This window comes from Episyrphus balteatus, chromosome 1, assembly GCF_945859705.1.
Source record: "Episyrphus balteatus chromosome 1, idEpiBalt1.1, whole genome shotgun sequence".
Classification (NCBI taxonomy): Eukaryota; Metazoa; Arthropoda; class Insecta; order Diptera; family Syrphidae; genus Episyrphus; species Episyrphus balteatus.
Window position 1 is genome coordinate 124,809,560 of NC_079134.1, and position 19,738 is coordinate 124,829,297.

The following is a 19,738-nucleotide window of genomic DNA, read 5'->3' on the forward strand; positions in this document are numbered from 1 at the left end:
TATTTTATAAATATTTTTGAAAATTTGGACTTTTTTCCTCGCAGTCAAACATTATAATAATAAAAGTTAGTTATCTCTACTTCGATCTATTTTGGAACTTCAATGCCAATGGGTGTCCGGTTCCTGGCTTGTTTGAATATTTCAAAGAACAATTTAAATTATTTATCAATATGTCTGTTTAATGAATCTGATCAGCGACATGGAGACATGGCACATTTTGGTTAAACCATCATACACAAAATTTGATGTGGGCTCTTAGACCATATAAAATAAATATCAATATCCTGAATATCAAAGCTGTTTGAAAAGCCTTGCCTGCTGTTGTTACTGTCATCCTAATTAAGTAGGGGAAGTGGGGGCAAGACAGCCCACTCAGTTTAGTTCAGTCGTTCAGACGTGTAACCACTCTGCTATTTCTATTAAACTATGGACATTCAATGTTCAAAGTGTAAAGTCTTAACTTCTAAAAGTAATTTGATTTACTGCGGGTGTTGCCGCTCGGCTTTCCATTTAAATTGTGCGAAAGTGAGTGAATCTCATCATTCCGCCCTCAAGTCAAATAAAAACTTAATTTGGCGCTGCGATATTTGTAAAAACATTCCAATTTTAAATTGCATAGCTAAAATCAAAGACTTTTATTCTTTCTTTATTGATAATAAGCTTGAATTTGAAAAGCTCATTACGGACCGTCCAAGTGGATCGAACCCCCCCCGGGCAACCCGATCTTACACTAATAAGGTAACAAAAGAATTAAATTTCTCTCCTTTTCCTCGACAATCATCTTCATCGGCAAACACAAGCAAATCTAAAAACACTCCCTTATCATCTCGCGTCGCTAAAAGTGATGGTGGCAAAAATCTCTCACATACTAAAAAACCGGTTTGTGCATCAGAGCTCGCTGCAAATCAAACAATCAATACTAATTCTTCAAAGCAGAATTCGAAAATTGATAAAGCTTTGTGCAGTGAGGAAACAAGCAAGATTTTTGACGGTGTCTCATTTGCTGATGTAGCTGCATCTGCTTCGTCTGTTGATTCAGACAAAACTGATGCAAATTCGTACATTGGTTCCATTCATCGAATCACTGAAGACGCTTTTGTGAAAGATGTTGCTATTGTCGATGACCATGATGTTACTTCGAAAGCTGATGTTGTGGTTGTTGTGGATGATGTTGCTGATGATAACGAAGTGGATGATGTAGCTGATGTTACAGATGATAACGATGTTACTGAAGGTGACCAAGTTGTTGTTGCTGTTGAGAGTGACCAAGTTGTTACTGCTGCTGAAGGTGACCAATTTGTTGTTGTTGCTGATGGTTATGATAACGATGTTGCTAATGGTGACAAAGTTGTTGTTGCCGCTGATGGTAATGTTGCTGATGCTGGTGGCATTGTTATGGTAGTGAGCGATGCTATTTCTCCTTGTCCTCAAGACATGAATGCACATGTAGAAGATGATGCGTTTGTCGGCGACACACACAATGTTGCTATGAAAATTGTTGCTACTGATAACGATGTATCGGGTGTAACTAAAACACTTATACCTCCCACTACTAGTGGTGTCAATGCAAATGATGTTACTATTAGAACTGATGAAAACACTCAAGACCGATTGAAGGAAGCCAAGTCTACAAAAAAGAGACACACTAAGGAAATCACAGGCAGTAAAATGATAGATGATGGGTGTTTCGGTGATTTAATTATCCAGAGTCGGAAATGGCTTCACTTATCTAGTTTTCGTCCTACTACTAGTACTGAATCGATAATTGAGTATGTTTCGGCATCTAGTGGCATCGATTCTTCGTTGATATCTTGCTTTAAGTTGGTTGGAAAAGATGTTAATATGGATCTACTTAAGAAGGTTAATTTTAAAATTGGTATTCCAGCTGATTCATTTAACTCCGTTTTCAACGCTAGTTTTTGGCCAAAGGGAATACGTGTAAAACCTTTTAAACATCTTCAAAAAAACGGGAAAGACCGGGCAATGGAAACACAGAAATGACATTTCCTTTGCTCATCTATAATACCGATCTAAATGCCATTGAGAATCCAAACTATAATGCTACTCCTACTGTCGAGTTAAATCCTACATCTGCTGAAGCAATCCTAATATACTACCAAAACGTGGGAGGAATGCGATCCAAAATACTTACTTTTCATAATGCTGTTATTGAGTGTAATTACAATATCATTGCTCTCACAGAGACTTGGTTGAGTGATGATATTTCGAATGCTGAAATCTGCAAAAATAATTATGACGTTTATAGAAAGGATAGAGATAAAATCTGTACGGATCTGTCTAGAGGAGGTGGAGTGCTGATTGCTGTCATGAGTAATTTAAAGAGTAGGCAAATATCTCTTGCAAATTCCTCGGGTTTAATTGAACAGATATGTGTGTGCGTAAGCTTACCTTACAATTTAAACGAAATAAGTATCTATATTTTTAATTCATATATTCCTCCAAAATCGAGTTTTGATATTTATACTGCTCATATAAACAATATTAGTGAAATTGTAAAAACATTAGATTGTAATTCATACGTGGTAGTCTTAGGTGATTTTAACCTTAGTAAAGTAATCTGGATGTATTCTGAGGACGATAAAGCTCTTCTTCCATATAATGTTGTGAATGAAAATGAAACATTGTTATTAGACACCATGTCAGCTTTAAATTGCATACAAATGAATAATGTTGTTAACTCCATCGGTAGAATTTTAGATCTTGTTTTTGTGCAAGAAGACCTTGAAATTGATTTAACAGAAGAAGCTTTTCCTCTCTTAAATAATTGTATTCATCATAAAGCCTTACGCTTTGAATTAAAGTGCCTAAGATTTTATAATTTTGACTGTTCCAATCAAGAAATAGATTATAAGTATGACTTTGTCAAGGCCGATTACATTGGTATAAATAACTTTTTAAACAGCGTAGATTGGAATGTGGTCTTATGTTTCCAGGACTTAGAAAGAAATTATAAGACTTTTCAAAACATTATATATGAAGCTTTTTCTTCCTATATTCCTGTTAAACGGATGAAGAAAAATAATAAGCCCGTTTGGTTTACAAAAAGCTTATCGAGATTAAAGAACACATTGAACAAAACATATAAAATGAGTAAGGTTGGTTCAGGTTTTCGAAGCGAATATTGCCGTATACGTAGAGAATACGACTTTCTTAAAAAGTTCTTATACAAGCAATATGTATGGTCCTTGGAATCAAATATCAAAAGTAACTCAAAATGTTTTTGGCAATACATAAACTCTAAGCGCAAATCTGTTGGTATTCCGGCTTATATGACCTATAAAGGTATTGGTAGTAGTGATCTCAATAAAATATGTAATCTGTTTGCGTCATTTTTTCGATCTAATTTTAGATCTAATCCAGCTCATTCGGAACTGAACTATAATATTCCGACTATAATTGATATGGGTTACATATATATATCAGAAGAAGAAATTCTTTCTGCACTCGGCAAATTGGAAAATAGTGTGAGTTTGCCTCCTGATAATATTCCAGAAATTTTTTTAAAAAAATGTATGATAAATTTATGTAAGCCCCTCCATATAATTTTCAACTTATCTCTCCAAACTGGGGTTTTTCTTGATTCCTGGAAAAGTTCATTCATAACCCCAATTCATAAATCGGGTTCTAAACAATCAATTGAAAACTATAGGCCAATTGCTAAACTTCAATTGATCCCAAAAGTCTTCGAATCATTGGTAAAAACTAAAATGTATGATGCAGTGAAAGCACATATATCGCCCTTTCAACATGGCTTTGTTACTGGGAAATCCACAGCAACTAACCTCACACTACTAACAAACTTTTGTATTAACACAATCGAAAAAAGAAGCCAAGTAGACGTCATATATACCGACTTTTCAAAGGCTTTTGATAGAGTTAGCCATAAACTTCTTTTGTCAAAACTTAGATCTCTAGGATTTCACTCTCAGATATTTGACTGGATCAAAAGCTATCTAGAAAACAGAGTGCAATCAGTTAAAATTGGTCAAACTAAATCGGAAATAATCTCGAATTTTTCAGGGGTTCCTCAGGGCAGTCATCTGGGTCCACTCTTATTTATACTCTTTGTTAATGACTTACCTAGCTTTGTTTTAGACTCACAATGCCTTTCATTTGCCGATGATTTTAAGATTTACAGAGCAATCAATTCATTTTCAGATTGTGTGCAACTCCAAAATGATTTAACTTCCTTGTCTAAATGGTGTCTTTTAAATGACCTTGATTTAAATATTAATAAATGTTGTGTTCTTACATTTACTAGGTCTTTAAGTCCGATTTTCTTTGATTACCTTATATCTGATAACGTTCTCCAAAGAGTTTTCAATCACAAAGATTTGGGAGTTATCTTCGATTCCAAACTAGATTTTAGAATGCATGTGGACTATATCGTGTCTAGAGGAAACTCTATGCTCGGATTTTTGTTCAGGAATTCTAAGGAATTTAAGTGTCCTTATACAATTAAGTCGCTATTTATAAGTTTAGTTCGACCGATTTTAGAATACTGCTGTGTAGTCTGGTCTCCTTACTACAAAAATGCGTCAAATAGAATTGAAAGAATACAGAAAAGACTTACGAAATATTCGCTTCTGAAACTTGAATGGACCCACCCGTTACCAACATATAATGAGCGGTGTGCGTTGATTGATATTAAACCCCTTGAAATCAGGAGAATTTATTTTTTGATTTCACTCGCTAGAGATGTAATAACCGGTCATATTAATTGTACTCCTTTATTAGAACAATTTATAAGACATACACCTGGACGTTGTCTAAGACCGAGGGCTAATCAATTTTTCTTCATCCTACAACATTCGACAAATTACGGATTAAATGAACCGATTACTAAAGCTTGTCACTTTTTTAACAAATATGCTGATGTAATCGAACTTGATTCTACAAAAGAAGTATTCAAAAAACATATTATGAACATTATTGTTATCGATTGATTGGTTTAGAGAAATAATTATTATTTATCATAATTTTATATTTTTTGTATCTATGTCTAAGAAAGTAGTATGTATTATGTATGTATGTACTTATAGACGAAATAAATAAATAAATAAATAGATTTTGAACCGAAGCATGAAATTTGATGACAACAATATAGTTCATCTATTCAACGGACAATTCTTGATTTTGGTAAACCGAGTAATAGCGTAAACCTTCACCAATTCAAAGAATTACCAGCATATAGCACATCAGTGTCAATGATAAGCGCCATTGAGATTATTGTGACGATATCGGCCGGGCGCGGCGCGTAAAAAAATAAAAGATAAAGATTGTAGGCCTAAGTTCATAACTCCGAAAACTTATCAGTGCATAGCACGTACACCATTAATGTTGTAGTTAACTAAAGTTCATGGAATGAAATCTCATGTAAATCAATAGATTTCAAAACTTTATCAGCAAAGATATGAAAAAAAAATTGCGATAGGTAATTTAAAAGGCGGCTACTATTTCCTTTTCACTTGTTAGCAGTTTATTTAGTTTTATTTATACTTTCATAAAGTGAAAAAGTGCAATAATTTCTGTTGAAATTATATTTTATTAAGTTTGATATTATAATATTTTATTGATAACAAAAGTTTTTATTCATCAATATGGTGAAAATTGAGTGGGCTCCAACTAATGTTACTCCTCAAAGGAGATTCCAAACTTTTACAACAGCAGTCTATATATTTACAATTTTTGGTGTTATACTCAGCTGTCATCTGTATTTCTTGCTCTTAGTGGTAAGAATAAATTCATTTATGACATGATAGTATTAATCGTGACTGATATGGAGAACTACCTCGTAGATTAATTGTTATTGTGATGGACTATAATGCCGGAGCTTCTGGCTTGAAATCCGATCAAAATTAAAAATGCATTTTAATGATATATTTTTTGTAATAAAATGACTGGATTGAATTATTATTTTATAATGTGAAATTGCAAAAATTTCTCAAGTTCAAAACTGGTTCTACAAGACGTTTCGCGTTTCATATTTATAAACTATTTTTTCAAAAGTTTATAAAAAAATTAAAGTAAATCTCTGGTGTATGAGTTTACTTCCGCCAAAAACTCTTCTGATTAGTAAAGAAGAAAACGTAAACAATGAATAATTTTTATTTTTTTGACGTGATAACGTCTTATAAATCGATGAACCATGGCAGCCACCACAAATAAGTGGCGCCATTTTCTCCCGTTCCACTCTCGCACTTTCGCAGTGCGGCAAAAAATTTCAATTAAAAATAAACTATTAGAGATTCAAAAATCTTCTATAGCTTATTTGAAAGATAATAACCTAAAGCTTAATCCAATTGAAGGATTTTTAAAAATTCAGTCATTTAATAGGGTAAACAGGGGTAAAACGGAGAGATGAAATTTGGGCTAAAATCTAAACGCGTAATCGTAGAGAATTGGTTCTTTTTGTTATAGATAGATGAGAATAATTTAAGGATAACTGCATTTAAGAAAAAATTCTAAAAAATTCTGGAACTCCGCTATAACGTTTTGTTTGAACGTTGATCAGGTGTTGTGGGTATGACAAAATGTTGATTATGGGTAAAGGGACATTTTTTTTGACAATTCTAAAGGTGCCAGGTGAAATATGAAGGAAAAAAAAAATCAGGCGTCTCATACGGATTTTATTCCAACACTCTGCGTTTCGAAATATGAATTTTTTAAAAATACTTACTTTTTTAGGGGTATTTTTGGGTAGTTTTTATATGGGACATGTAGGGCTGATAAATGTGCATACATGTGCAAATTGGTATCGTTAAAAGAGTTTTGACTGACCGTTTTTAACCGATTTTCATCGTTTTTTATTTTTACCTTTTTTTCTTTAATAGATAGAGGAATATTATATATGGAGTAATAGACCATGACTACGACTATATGTGTGCAAAATTTCAATCATTTTTGTAAACACAATTTTGAGATAAGGGTAAAATAAAATTTTAGAATTCAACAGGTTATAACTTTTTACCAAGAGCAGATAGAAATTTGATTAACTATTTATGTGCATCCTGATACAATTACCTTTCATTTGGTATATCACACATAACGCTAGACTAACTACAAGCCACACAATGTTAAATCTAGAAAAACATCAAACCACCAGTGGAAATCTGTTGCGCCATGAACAGTCCAGTGTGGGAAGTACCGTAATCTCAGTCTAGAAATTCCACATGGTTGACTTTAAAAAATTCTAACTTCTCTTGTAGGCATTTTTGAAATGAGATTGATATGTCATTTGAAAGGTGAAACAATAAGCTTTCACATGGTATAAAATTGTTGTTATAGGTTGTTAGGGTAAAAATGCATTTAATAGCATGAGAACATAAAAATAAATATTTTTTTTGCTTTTTTTGATGAAATTTCATCGAGTTTAAAAAATTCTAGTTCTTTTTGTAGATGTCTCATAGACTTGATCTATATATATATTTTTAGCTAAGACAATAATCTTTCAGATGATGTAAAAATTTTTATAGATTGTTAAAAAAAAATGAATTTAATAGCGTGAGAAGATAAATTTACATGTTTTCTTTGCTTTTTTGGATGAAAATGATTGTTTTAAATAAATTATTTTAATACTTTTTGCTCATTGTAAAAGTTTAAAAATGGTTTTATTATTTAGAAGAAATATTTGGCTTTTTAATGGTATAATTTTTTTTGTGAGCTTTTAAAATAAAAAAATTAATATAATGAGAAAAGAAAAAAGGTATTTTTTTTAGCTTTTTTTTGTAAATTATGATTGTTTGAAATAAATAAACGCTTCAAATGGCTCATTTTAAAAGCACACAACCTGTTTTCTTACGACGACGTTATCACGTAAAATCATCGTCCGTAAACCGGCTTTACAGACAACCTCTTTTTTTGTTTATTAGTGAACTTTGTGAAATTTAATTTACTTTAAAAGTTTAAGTGACCTTTAGTCCAAATGCGTTTTTCCAAGGTACAGCTGTTTTCTTTAAACTGTAGAAAGTTCTTTCGGGAGTTGACGTTTAAACCGGCAGTGTAGCTACTATCTTTAATAAAATATATTTATTAGGAAACCTTTCTTCCAATAAGTTCTTAGAGGAAGTATTATTCCTTCGGATCAAGTATCTCTTCCATGTTTCTAATTCCAGCAGCCAAATATGTCTGGTAAAACTCAAAAGTTTCATTAAATTGACGAATAATTCTTGAAAAGAACGGAAAACCCTTTTAGTATGTTTTCATGGTTTGTAAATTTGTCTCCAAGGTCTATTACATAGAATTCGAGAACAGGATTGAAAATAGTAACACGAAAATATTTGCCTGTAGTTTGAACCGAAGGGTGCGAACGTCAATGTCAATGAATTCAGCTATTTTTGTTGCATCTTCAAACACTTGCGAAAATGAGTTGTCATCTGCCCGTTTAATTTTCAGTTGATCCCTTAAATCTTTGCCGAGATCCATATCATTTTAACTTATAAAACTTTTTTTTATTTTAGTATATCAATCTTATTTGTGACAACACAGGTACAATTTTAATAAAAATCCTTACAGCCTATTTTCTAAGAGTTCGATTTTTTTCGAATCCTTAAATTTCTATGCACGGTGAAAAAGAGGCACCTTAAAATTAGACGATGCCAACTTTAAATCACACCATCTTAAAACAAAACGCATCTCTGTTCACCACAGACATTTTTTAAAAATTATCGAAATATTAGTTTTTATTCACTTCAATCAAAATTTGTTTTTTAAGAGGTTGGTAATGGGCACGTTCAGGAAATATTAGGGGCTAGATATTTAGGCAACGTCATTTTCTGAACGGAAATTTGAGTAAATTGCCTAAATAAGTTTGGATATGATGCTATTGTCAAATTTCGAAATTTACTTAAGTATTTTACAGATCGCATGGGCAAGACACCAAATTTCACTGAACTTTAATGAATAAATAATATTAATTATAACCGATAATGCAATTTTTACTCGTTTTTCATACAAATAAATTCAATTTTGCTAAATTTATTCTTTAAATAAAAACAATCTGCTGTCATGCTGACAAGAAAAACTTTCCTAAATGTTTAGGGAAAATTTTCTTGCCTAACTTTCCAGTTAGCTTTCCAATAAAATTACCTAAATTGGAAAGATTTTTTTTGACAGCTGACCAATCAGAGACCGAGAAATTACCTAAATATTTAGTGCCTAACGTTTCTGAACCTGCCCAATTTGAAAAAAGTTTTTTTTTTTGTCATAATTTTTGAACTAAGGGAGGGCTAACGAAAAAAAAAAAGATATAATTTATTGGAATTACCATGGTTAGTTGAGAATGGTATAAAAAGTACTATTTTAGTACTGAGAAAGAAATCACCGCACTCCATTTTATAATTGTTGTATCTTTTGAAAAAAGTTTGGCTAGATTAAACTGGATGCTCATATGGCAAACCAAAAAAAATCAACGATTTTTACACTTGAAAAAATGTTTTTATATACAAGTAAGAATTCTGAGTCAAATAGACAACATTTAAAGCGCAGTACCCAAACTAGTAGATTTACATGCTTTTTCTAAGTTATAAATTAAAAAGGTCACTGTGGTGTATGCGTACTTCTTTTTTTTTTGAGGTGCATACAAAATAATGCTTCAATAATTTTTAAACTAAGAGTAGGGTAGCGAAAATAAAAGCTGGTGGAATAAAGAAAAAAAAAGTTGGGCTATCCTTTGCAAGCGTTTTGGGATTTTCGAGGTGAAAAAAAATTATTACGTTATAATTTTAGAACTAAGGGTGTTGCCAGAAAAAACACTTGGCCTAATCTTGGGCAATCGAACCTGGCAGGTTTGAAAAAAAAAAAAAAAAAAAAAAAAAAAATAGCATTTGGGGGTGAAAACTCTTTCAAATTCAGTGGTCTTACAGGTCAGATCTCAGTAGTTTCGTACTGCAGCGTTCATAGTTTCTTACCTTCCAATAGGCTTCGGATACTCTTGTAAGCTTTGATCAAAAATTATTAGAATTATTTCACTTAAAAATTATTTGTAAGCAAAAAAAATAAAATAAAAAAGTATTGGATTATCTTGAGATTCGAACGCCCTCTGGTGCAAAACACAAATCGAGAAAGTACAGTCTTCCTCCAGATATCTATAGACAGACATACAGACATCTTTATGACATGTCTGATTGTTATCTCAAGTTTGACTTTCTTTATGAAATCTCAAAGTTTCCTTTTTCTGCCAATAACACAAGAAAAAGTCCAACTGCTGATAAAACTCAAACTCTCAGTCTTTTTGCATTTTCCTGATGCGTGAACATTGAACATTCATATAATCACATTTCAAATCACGTTTACTTAACATTTCATTACAAAACAACAAAAAAATGCTATTTATGTTTTTGCTATTTATCAGCGTGTGGCTATGATTTGTCTCAACAAATGAGCGATAGCCCTCTATACTGGACACAGCGCAGCGTGATGGAAAATGAATAAAAATATCAAAAGTCAAATGGAATGTTTTCAGTATGTCTGTCTATCTGTATTGAACATTCAAAACGAGAGGAAGTTCCCACGTGGTGTAAATTTTATTTGTAGAATATTTAATTCGTAAATTTTGAAAAATAATATGTTGAAAGTCGAGTGGGCACCAATAAATGTCCCTTTGGAAAGGAGAATACAAACTTTTACAACTGCGGTTTATATATTCCTTGCTTATGGTGTTTGTTTAGCTTCACATTGCTACTACATATTCTTGCTGGTGAGAGAATAATTGTCCTCTATTCAAGTGATTATATCCTCAAATCCGGAAGAACAGTGAGTCAACCAGTATTGGTTAAATTGTTATCAATACGCGAGTTTAATTGCAAAATTTTTATAATTTACACGTTACCCACATGTGTCACATATTAATGACCCGTTTGTTATACTAAACATAAAATTAGTAAGAAATTATTATAAATAGAAAATGTGTCATAATCTCACAATACTTATTAATCTATAATAATAAGCATGCAATAGATGTGATTCTCTTAGAACTTTGAGAAATACCTTGAAAAGTTTGAAGTAATGCAAAGAAGGTCAAGAGTTGAAAGAAAAATTACAATAAGTAGGTAGGTAAATGCTTTCTGAATTTATAACAAAATTTAATAAATAATTTCTGATTGTCTTTTCTTTCTTTTTGATAACATTTAACAATGCTTTGTCACCTTTGTGTCTTTTTTAAGTTGCAATAATACCGCACTTTTTTGTTTGTGTTACAGAAAAATGGTTCAAAAAAACCAAAAATACTATAGATTTTCAAAGTCCATATTTTATCCAATTTTAGCCGTATTCAAGTTTTGTGACCATTTCGTTGAAAGATAAAGTACCTTCTTTGCTCCTTTTTATCTTCAATATCTATAAATGCTCAAATTATTAAAACAGACCATTTAGTAAAAACATCAAAAATTTGGTTTTTTTCTCTTTTTTGAATAGTTTTTCTACAATATTTCAATTTTAATTTTTTTTTAAAAGGATACATATCCATAGGAAATTTAATTATCTACAAAAAATTACTTAACACCAATTTTCAAATTCGGCTTGCTTTTCAAGTTATAGACAAAAACTTAAAAAGTAACAGAAAAAGTCGAAAATATTGATCGTTACAAAAATGGTCATCTATTATATATATTAAAGTTTGGTTTTGTGTACGTTCGCTAACCGGGAACACCGACTGACTTATTTTCTTAATTTTTTTTTTTAAATCAAAGAGAGGAGAAAGTTTAAGGCAAACAAAAATTTAAGATTTTATTGGGTAAATAGGGGTAACACGACATTGAAAAAAGAGGCTATTTTCTAAACGGTAAGTCGTAAAGAGTTGACTTTTTTTTAAAATGATAGACAAATTTATTCAATAGTTAAAAACGGTATTGAAAAACCAAGTTGTGAAGGTTTTTTGCAGTCATAGACCTTCGACAAAACACTTATTACAGGTACGCAAAATTTTGCACAGAAATTTGAGTTACACCATTAGAAAGATATTAAAAAAAAAATTAGGGGTCTAATACGGATTTTTTTCATAGGCCCTGTATTTTGAAATAAAAATGTTTGAAAAACAACTAATTTTTAGGTACATTTTTGAGTGGTCTTTTATTTTTTTGGAATTTTTAAAAGTCTGCAAAAATCTCAAACTTATAGGAAATATAGGTATTAATCAGGCGCTGGATTTCTGTTCAGATTAGTCTCTTACTAAGTAGGCTGGAAAAAACAGCTACAAAAACTTTGAAAAATCATATCTCGAAAACCTATCAATAAATATTTTTTTTAGATAAGATTTTCGAGTTTTCTGGACTCAAATCTATACGAAAAATATAACGGCTTCAAATTTTGCAATCACCAATCGTTTTTCGTGAAATGAATGCAATCTTTTTTTTATAAATTAATTGACTGCATTCAAATGATTTCAGTCTTTTCGGAATGTATGCAGTCTTTGCAAACAATGTTGCACCCATGCAGATAAAACTACAACATATTAAATTCATAAAATTTAACTGAAACCACTTTTCCCATAATAATCATGGTTTGGGGGATGCGAATAATATGCTGATTTGTCAGCTTTATTTTATCATAAGATAAAAATAATCTTTTTTATCAAAAAACAAAACCGGCTTCCATAGATCAAAACTGGGTTTTATTGTTTTTCTAATAGTTCCTATGGCTATTACTGAACGAAATTGAAATGGGACCACATTGTAGCCACCAGCTTTTCAATACAAAAGGAATCATCAAAATTGGTTCACTCAGTCCAAAGTTATGAGGTAACAAACATAAAAACAAAAAAATAACAGGCGAATTGAATACCTCCTCCTTTTTGGAAGTCGGTAAAAACACACAAAAATCTGCGATTCATTTAATTCAAACATCATTTATGTGCTCGTGTTTTAGGTACCTATATTGTATAGTTGCATACATGGAAAAGTTTCTTTTTAGTCCAGTCGGGATGTACAAAAAATTAAGCTGAAATGGTAAAAATTAGATCGTGCAATTTTTTTCATAGGACCGTAGAGGGGATCAATGAGAGCTTAAAACCAGTTTTTCGAGTTTGAGCCGAAGCCATCGATTTTTTTTTAAGAAATGATGAAATTCGGAACTAAAACCAAAAAAATTGTTACACCAATGAAAATTGGTAAAAATGTTTCATTTATAACAGAAACCAAGAACCCCAAAAGTCTATATAAATATTTTAGATGAAAGGGTTGAAATTTGGTAAAAACATTAAATTTAGAATAGAAAGTAAGAATAAAAAGTTTAAGTGAAAGGGTGTTTTTTTCGAAGAGACAGTAAAATTTGTAAGTGGTCCCAAAAAGCCCATTCACTTAAATTTTTTTGTATGAAAACTCTTTATTCTTGCTTTCTATCTTAGATTCAATGTTTTTACCAAATTTCATTAGGGTGACCCATCATTTTTGTTTTCATCCAAAAAAACACCCTATTAATAATGATATTCTTAAAGACACTTAAGATTCTTGTTTCTTATCTTAAAAGTAACATAATTGCTGAATTTCAATAATCTACCAATAATAGTACTCTAGTATTACACACTTTTTCAAATATACCCATATTTTCTCTACACCTGAGAAAAACACCCTTTCACATGAAAAAAATGTATAGATTTGTTTTATTCGTAATTCCAATGGGAAAGAGAACATATTCAATGAATTTCGTAAGGGAACCTTTTTCACCATTGATTTTATCGGACTTTTTCGTGGATTTTCCCTATTTCCCAAACAAAAACACCCTTTCATCTAAAATATTTATATAGACTTTTTGGGTTCTTGGTTTGTGTTATAAATGAAACATTTTTACCAATTTTCATTGGTGTAACAATTTTTTCCCAGTTTTTGTGGTACTAGTTCCGAATTTCATCATTTCTTAAAAAAAAAACACCCTTTCACTCAAAATAATTTTGTACACTTTATAGATTCTTAATTTTTATACCAACCAAAAGCTTTTCACCAAGTTTTAAAAATTAATAAAATATAAGTCAGCTGTTATGATACCTTTCTCAAACATAACTCAACCCATAAAAAAAAAAACACCCTTTAACCAAAAATATTTTTAAGAACTTTATGAATCCTTTGTCGCTGCTTTATCTAAAACCTTCATCCCTAATTTCATTAGGGTAGCATGTTTTTCACATGGGTTTCGGTTATATTTTACCTGTTGAGGTCGAAAAACAAGCACTCTGGTTTTTAATCGGCAATAACTTTTCTTAGAGCAATCGTATTGACTTTATTTTTATGTCATTAGATTCAGCATAAAAAATTACTTTAAAAACATGTGTCATATAATGATATTCCACACACAATATTTTGCACTATATTCTTGACCTTAACCCCCTCATGTCCGCGAAAAAACACCCTTCCACCCAACTTTTTTATAGACTTTTTGTATCCTTGGTTCTTATCCCAAAAGCAGTTTCATGAGTCTAACAATTTTTTATTTTATAAATGCCTATTTTAACTGTACTATGTGGGCACAAAGACAAATCAAAAAGCAAAATTATTTCTCACTGGTTTTGAAATTGAATTGTTATCTAAAAAAAAAAAAAACAATAAATTGTGTAAGTTCGTTAACAACAACCGAAGAGACATTGCCCAAGTCCAGGTATGACTGATAATGATAAGAAAAGTTTCTCAATACTTTGGACATTGCTCGAACATGTGTTTATTACGATCGATGATCTTCTTCAAAGGCCAGACAAAATTGTATGTCGGCTGAATTAATAGGCCTATTATAGTAATGTGTGTCTATAAATAATATACCCACTTCCAGATCAGTATGACTACATATTACCCACGAAACAGCGATTCATTCGTTAATCAAATTATTAAACATTTATCAATGATTGATAACAGTTTTTCGATTTTAAGAAACTTTCAAGTTACCTACCCACAAAAATGGGTAATAAGCAATGAGTTTATAATATTTTTGGTTACAAATTAATATTTCTTAATTTTTAAGTAGTGTTATTCCGATATTGAAGGAATTAAAACGTTTGCAGAAATAGAATATAAATTAATAAAAAAAAAAAAATGGTTAAAATCCAATGGGCACCGGTGAATATTCCACCGCAAAGAAGAATACAAACTTTTACAGTTGGATTTTACATATTTCTTATGTTAGGTATTGGGCTGTGTTCACATCTAATGTTTATTCTTTTATTGGTAAGAGACAATAATATTGTGATACAATTTGTTTTTGATTAATTGCTTCAGTCTTCAGTCTTAAGCACCTTTTACAATATAGGTATTATAAACTCTTTTTTGAGAGACATGCAAAAGCTTTTAAAGAACTAACTTTGTGTTTTTATTATATGTTAAAATACGTATGTAATTCTTTACCTACAGTTTTTTTCAATTTTTTTTATAAATTTCTTAGAATTTTAAAAGAATCGTTGGTAGATTATTGATTTTTGGTTTAGCAATTGATTTCAGATAAAAAACTCAATCTGTCATAAGCCGGCGATATCTATTATTTTTATTTGAGCAAATCGATTTTATTAAGTTTAATTATTCAAAACACAAGAAACTAATAAATGTATGATAAGAGAATATCGATAATATTAAAAAAATAACAAAAAAGCCGATTGATTAATTGGGAACAAGTTCGTCACATAAGCTATTTTTTTTACTAGAAAGTTTTTATTTTTAACGAGGCTTTTGGTCCTGGAACTGAAACTGAGGAACTGAATCTTGAAGCCTGCCAAGTAGAAGGCCGCTGTATTAGTCGATGGATAAATTTAAGCATATCTTTAATCAAGTAATAGGGTTAAAAGTGAGTGACATTCACAAGTACCTACCCTTTCGAACAAAATTGTAGAAAATATCCGAAAAAGTGGGTCTCACAAATTTGGTAGATACAAATTTTTCAAGTTATAGCAAATTACTCGAAAACGGCTCTAACGATGTTGATTAAACTTTGCAGACCTAATGTTCAAAGCAATTCCAGTAAAACTGCATTTTTAGTTTTTTCACAAAAAAGTCAAATAACTAAAAAAATTTTCATTTAACTAAATTTTGCCCTAAATAATTTCTCAGATCATCAACCAAATGTTCGTTAAAATTTATATAGAGGCAGCTTTTAAAATTTACAAGAGCTTTACACCTTGTTTTTTTTTTTAGATATAACGGTTTTTTGCGAAAAATATAAATCGGCAGGTTTATTCCGTCCGAATGACCGCTAAACTCAAATCCACACAGTGGTGCATTTGGTGCTTTTTGGCGTTAAAATTCATTTGCAAGGCCATTTATTGACGAAATGTCATGAAATTTGGTACACTAAAGGATATTTGTATAAAGAATACGAAAAAAAATGCCAACTTTTTTGTATTCAAAATAGCGGCCAGAATAAGCCTTTAAATAGAATTTATTTTTAAATCGTAGATTAGTTAGAAATTTGGCTTAATTTAGGTCAGACAATTTTTAGATCTTAAATATGGAATTCATACTCCATGAAAAAAAAAAAAAATAAAAATTATGAAAAAAAATTAGTAGGTAAAACATATAGACCTCTTATTACGCTATTTCATTTATATTTTTTTAAATTAACACCTTTTCTATTTATGTTTCATAAAAAAATTGAATATTTTAGGGTTAACCAAAATATTTTTTCTAATAGATTTAATTATAATAATAATATATAAAAAGTTGAAAAAAAGCTATGACGTCACGTTTTTGAAATATAAGAGGTTCAAAAATAATTTTTATCTACGAAACATGATGTCATAGATTTTTTTCGACTTAGGATTTGAATTAGAATATTAAATTCTATTAGAAAAGTATATTTTGGTTTACCGAAAATATAAATTCTCAGTTTTCTTGTACATTGAAATTTTTCATTATGTCATGTTTTCTAATAATAACCTTAAAACATAGTTGGCAACCATACAACTCCAAAATATTCAATATTTATTATGAAACATAAATTCTGGCCGCCATTTTGAATACAAAAAAGTTTATGTTTTTTTGTGCTTAATAAAGGAATGCATTTTTATGTAAAATTGAAGAACATTTTATTCTTGTGCTAATCTGTAAGTTCTGGGTCCCAAATGGTAACAGTGAAGCTTGTGATTGTGACAAGTAGAAGTTAGATTCTCTCTAATAATTAGGTTTCCAGTTTTTTTTTTCCGTGAAACATACATTTTGACAGACCTTAAACTTTAAGACAATTCATATGGAAATATTCTTCTTGTTTGTAAAGCCCATCTAGAGGTTATATTCTAGTACCGTTAGGTTTTGAAGAACCCTTGTTCCTTGAATGAAGCTTTATCTGGTGCTATTGACACCGGACAATCCTGCTTCTATGAAGCTTTACAGCTTTAAACAAAACTGGATGTGAACTATTAGAATCCAAACAGTAATTCTGTATAATATTATGAATTTTATCCTACAGTACTACTTTGTTTACCTCTGCTACAAAGGTAGTGCAAAGCGAGCTTTGATTCTCAATTTTTAAGGTATCTGAGGCTTACAAGTCCAGGAATATGACAAATAAATTTTAACTTTAAGACTTAACTTCTAAAATTTCTTAAAAATTATAAATTTGAAATAACATTTTATTGGATTTTCGTTCTTTTTTTTTGTTCAATTCTAGATATTTGGAAATTATTATCTGAAAGCTCTGTTAATTGCATACGGAATCTGGATTTATTTCGACAAGGAAAAGTCTGAAAATGAAGTCAGAGGCTCAGGGTAAGAATTTCTAATTTACAAAGCATTCTTGATAATTATTGTATAATTTATTGTTTATTTTAGATGGAGATGGATGAGAGATAATTTCTTTTGGAAACATTTTCGGGACTACTTTCCAGTGGAACTTGTGAAAACCGAAGAACTACCACCAAACAGGAACTATCTTCTAGCATGCTATCCACATGGAGTAGCTGGGTAAATAAATCAAATTGTAACCCCCTCCCACCTTTTAAATAAAAGTAACTTTTTTTTTGTAGAATTGGTATCTTCACAAATATGGGAGTGGACATTTCGAAATGGGATGAACTATTTCCAAAAGTTCGTCCAAAAGCAGGAACTTTGGCATTTCAATTTAGTACACCATTTTGGCGTCATATTGTCAAGTTATGGGGCTTAATATCGGTGACAAGGAAATCTCTTTTAAACAATTTGACAACTTCACATGATCCCAATGATCCATTAAATGCTGCTGATGGATATACTGCATCAGCTGTTGCAGTGGTTGTAGGTGGAGCACGGGAAGCCCTCGACTCGAAACCTGGCAAATACATCATTACAATTAAAGAGCGAAAAGGTTTCGTAAAATTAGCCATGCAAGCAGGGTAAGATGATGTTAGTTTCATTATTTCAAGATCAATTAATTTATTTGAGTGATTTCAGTGCTGCCATTGTGCCAGTATTTTCATTTGGTGAAGTTGATGTATTTGATCAATTGGATAATCCACCAAATTCATTTGTTAGAAATATGCAATTGATGGTGAAAAAAGTCACTGGCATTGCTCCGTTAATTATTTTGGGTAGAGGATTTTTCCAATACAATATTGGCATGCTACCGCAGCGTAGGCGTATTGTACAAGTTGGTAAGTTATTTGGTCTTGGTTTTAGGAATTTTAATTGACAGTTTTTGTTTTATAGTTGGCGCTCCAATTGATGTACCAAAATCTGATAACCCGAAAAAAGAAGACGTTGAAAAGTATCATCAGAAATTTATGGACGATTTGAATGCACTATTTGAAACACATAAGGCTAAATATATTCCAGAATCAGAAAAGATATTTTTAGTAATGAAATAAGTTTAAGGAAATTAAGTAGAACTTTAAGTGGGGTTAGTTTTTTTATACGTTAACAGATTTTGTAAATAAAAATACTTTAGAAAAGAAATTACTGAACCGTTTTTTTGAATTATAAACGATATTAATCTTAGTATCGAAGATGGATGAATGCTCAGAGTCATGCTCCAAGTTTTGACCGAAACGAAATTAAACGCACTATAACACTAATAAGTTGTAGGTAGGTATTACAAAATGTATGCTCTTTCAAAAATCTAAATTTCAAGTACTTACTCAATTTCAAAGTAAGTACGCAATAACTTGATTCTTATTTAAAGTCAAAATTCTTAAGTAAGTGCTGCACCCATTTTTCAAAAGTAACGCGCGTCATTTTAAAAATTGATGCCACATTTTTAAAAGTGACTTGCCTCATTTTCAAAAAGTGAAAATCACCATTTAGAGGCCCCAAAGTTGCAAAATTCAAAAGTTTTGGAGAACAAAACTACGCATCCAAAACTAATGAAATAAATATTTTTTCACTCTGCTATTCAATCTCCTTCGAATTGGATAAAACAAATTCACAATAAATAAACTAATATTCTATGTAGTCATATAAACGACCATTATTCAGTTAATATGCGTTTTTTGGGGGTCAAACATTGAAAAATTCAAAATTCAAACTACACATTAACTTATAAACGATACATTTTGTGCTATCTGAGTCAAAATCCTTCGAAAATGATTCAAACCTAACTGCAAAAAATCCATGTTTCAAAAAATCATCACCGTTTAGAAACTTTAAATGGTTTTCCGCATAGACTTCAGACCTTTGTTTTCTGTGCGGAGCTCTTTTTAGATGTTGTTTCTGCCAATCTAAATTAAAGTCCGAGATTGCGATGCACTCTGAGAAGAATAAAACCATTTTTTAATTTTTACAATTCGCAAAAAGTATAAAAATAATTTATTGAAAACAATCATTTTCATCAAAAAAAGCAAAAA

At 30.8% G+C, this 19,738-nt stretch overlaps 1 protein-coding gene across 3 annotated transcripts; it reads left to right on the top strand.

Annotated features, from left to right (window-relative positions):
* The first annotated feature begins 5,535 nt into the window (after positions 1–5,535).
* LOC129906384 (diacylglycerol O-acyltransferase 2-like) lies at positions 5,536–18,854 on the top strand. 3 transcript variants are annotated; one of them, XM_055982131.1, is made up of 6 exons: positions 5,536–5,753; positions 17,593–17,690; positions 17,754–17,885; positions 17,948–18,292; positions 18,351–18,550; positions 18,606–18,854. In XM_055982131.1, the coding sequence occupies exons 1-6, from the start codon at positions 5,622–5,624 to the stop codon at positions 18,761–18,763; spliced, it is 1,065 nt and encodes a 354-aa protein (XP_055838106.1). In that variant the 5' UTR covers positions 5,536–5,621; the 3' UTR covers positions 18,764–18,854. The 3 variants fall into 3 exon arrangements, with proteins under 3 accessions (XP_055838106.1, XP_055838105.1, XP_055838107.1); XM_055982130.1 differs by lacking the exon at positions 5,536–5,753 and adding an exon at positions 10,467–10,717; XM_055982132.1 differs by lacking the exon at positions 5,536–5,753 and adding an exon at positions 15,018–15,164.
* The last annotated feature ends 884 nt before the right edge of the window (positions 18,855–19,738 follow it).

Coding starts and splice junctions, on each gene's coding strand:
- LOC129906384 (XM_055982131.1), top strand. CDS start 5,622: ATGGTGAAAATTGAGTGGGCTCCAACTAATGTTACTCCTCAAAGGAGA. Junction 17,886..17,947: donor TATCCACATGGAGTAGCTGG/GTAAATAAATCA, acceptor TTTTTTTTGTAG/AATTGGTATCTTCACAAATA. Junction 18,293..18,350: donor AAATTAGCCATGCAAGCAGG/GTAAGATGATGT, acceptor GAGTGATTTCAG/TGCTGCCATTGTGCCAGTAT.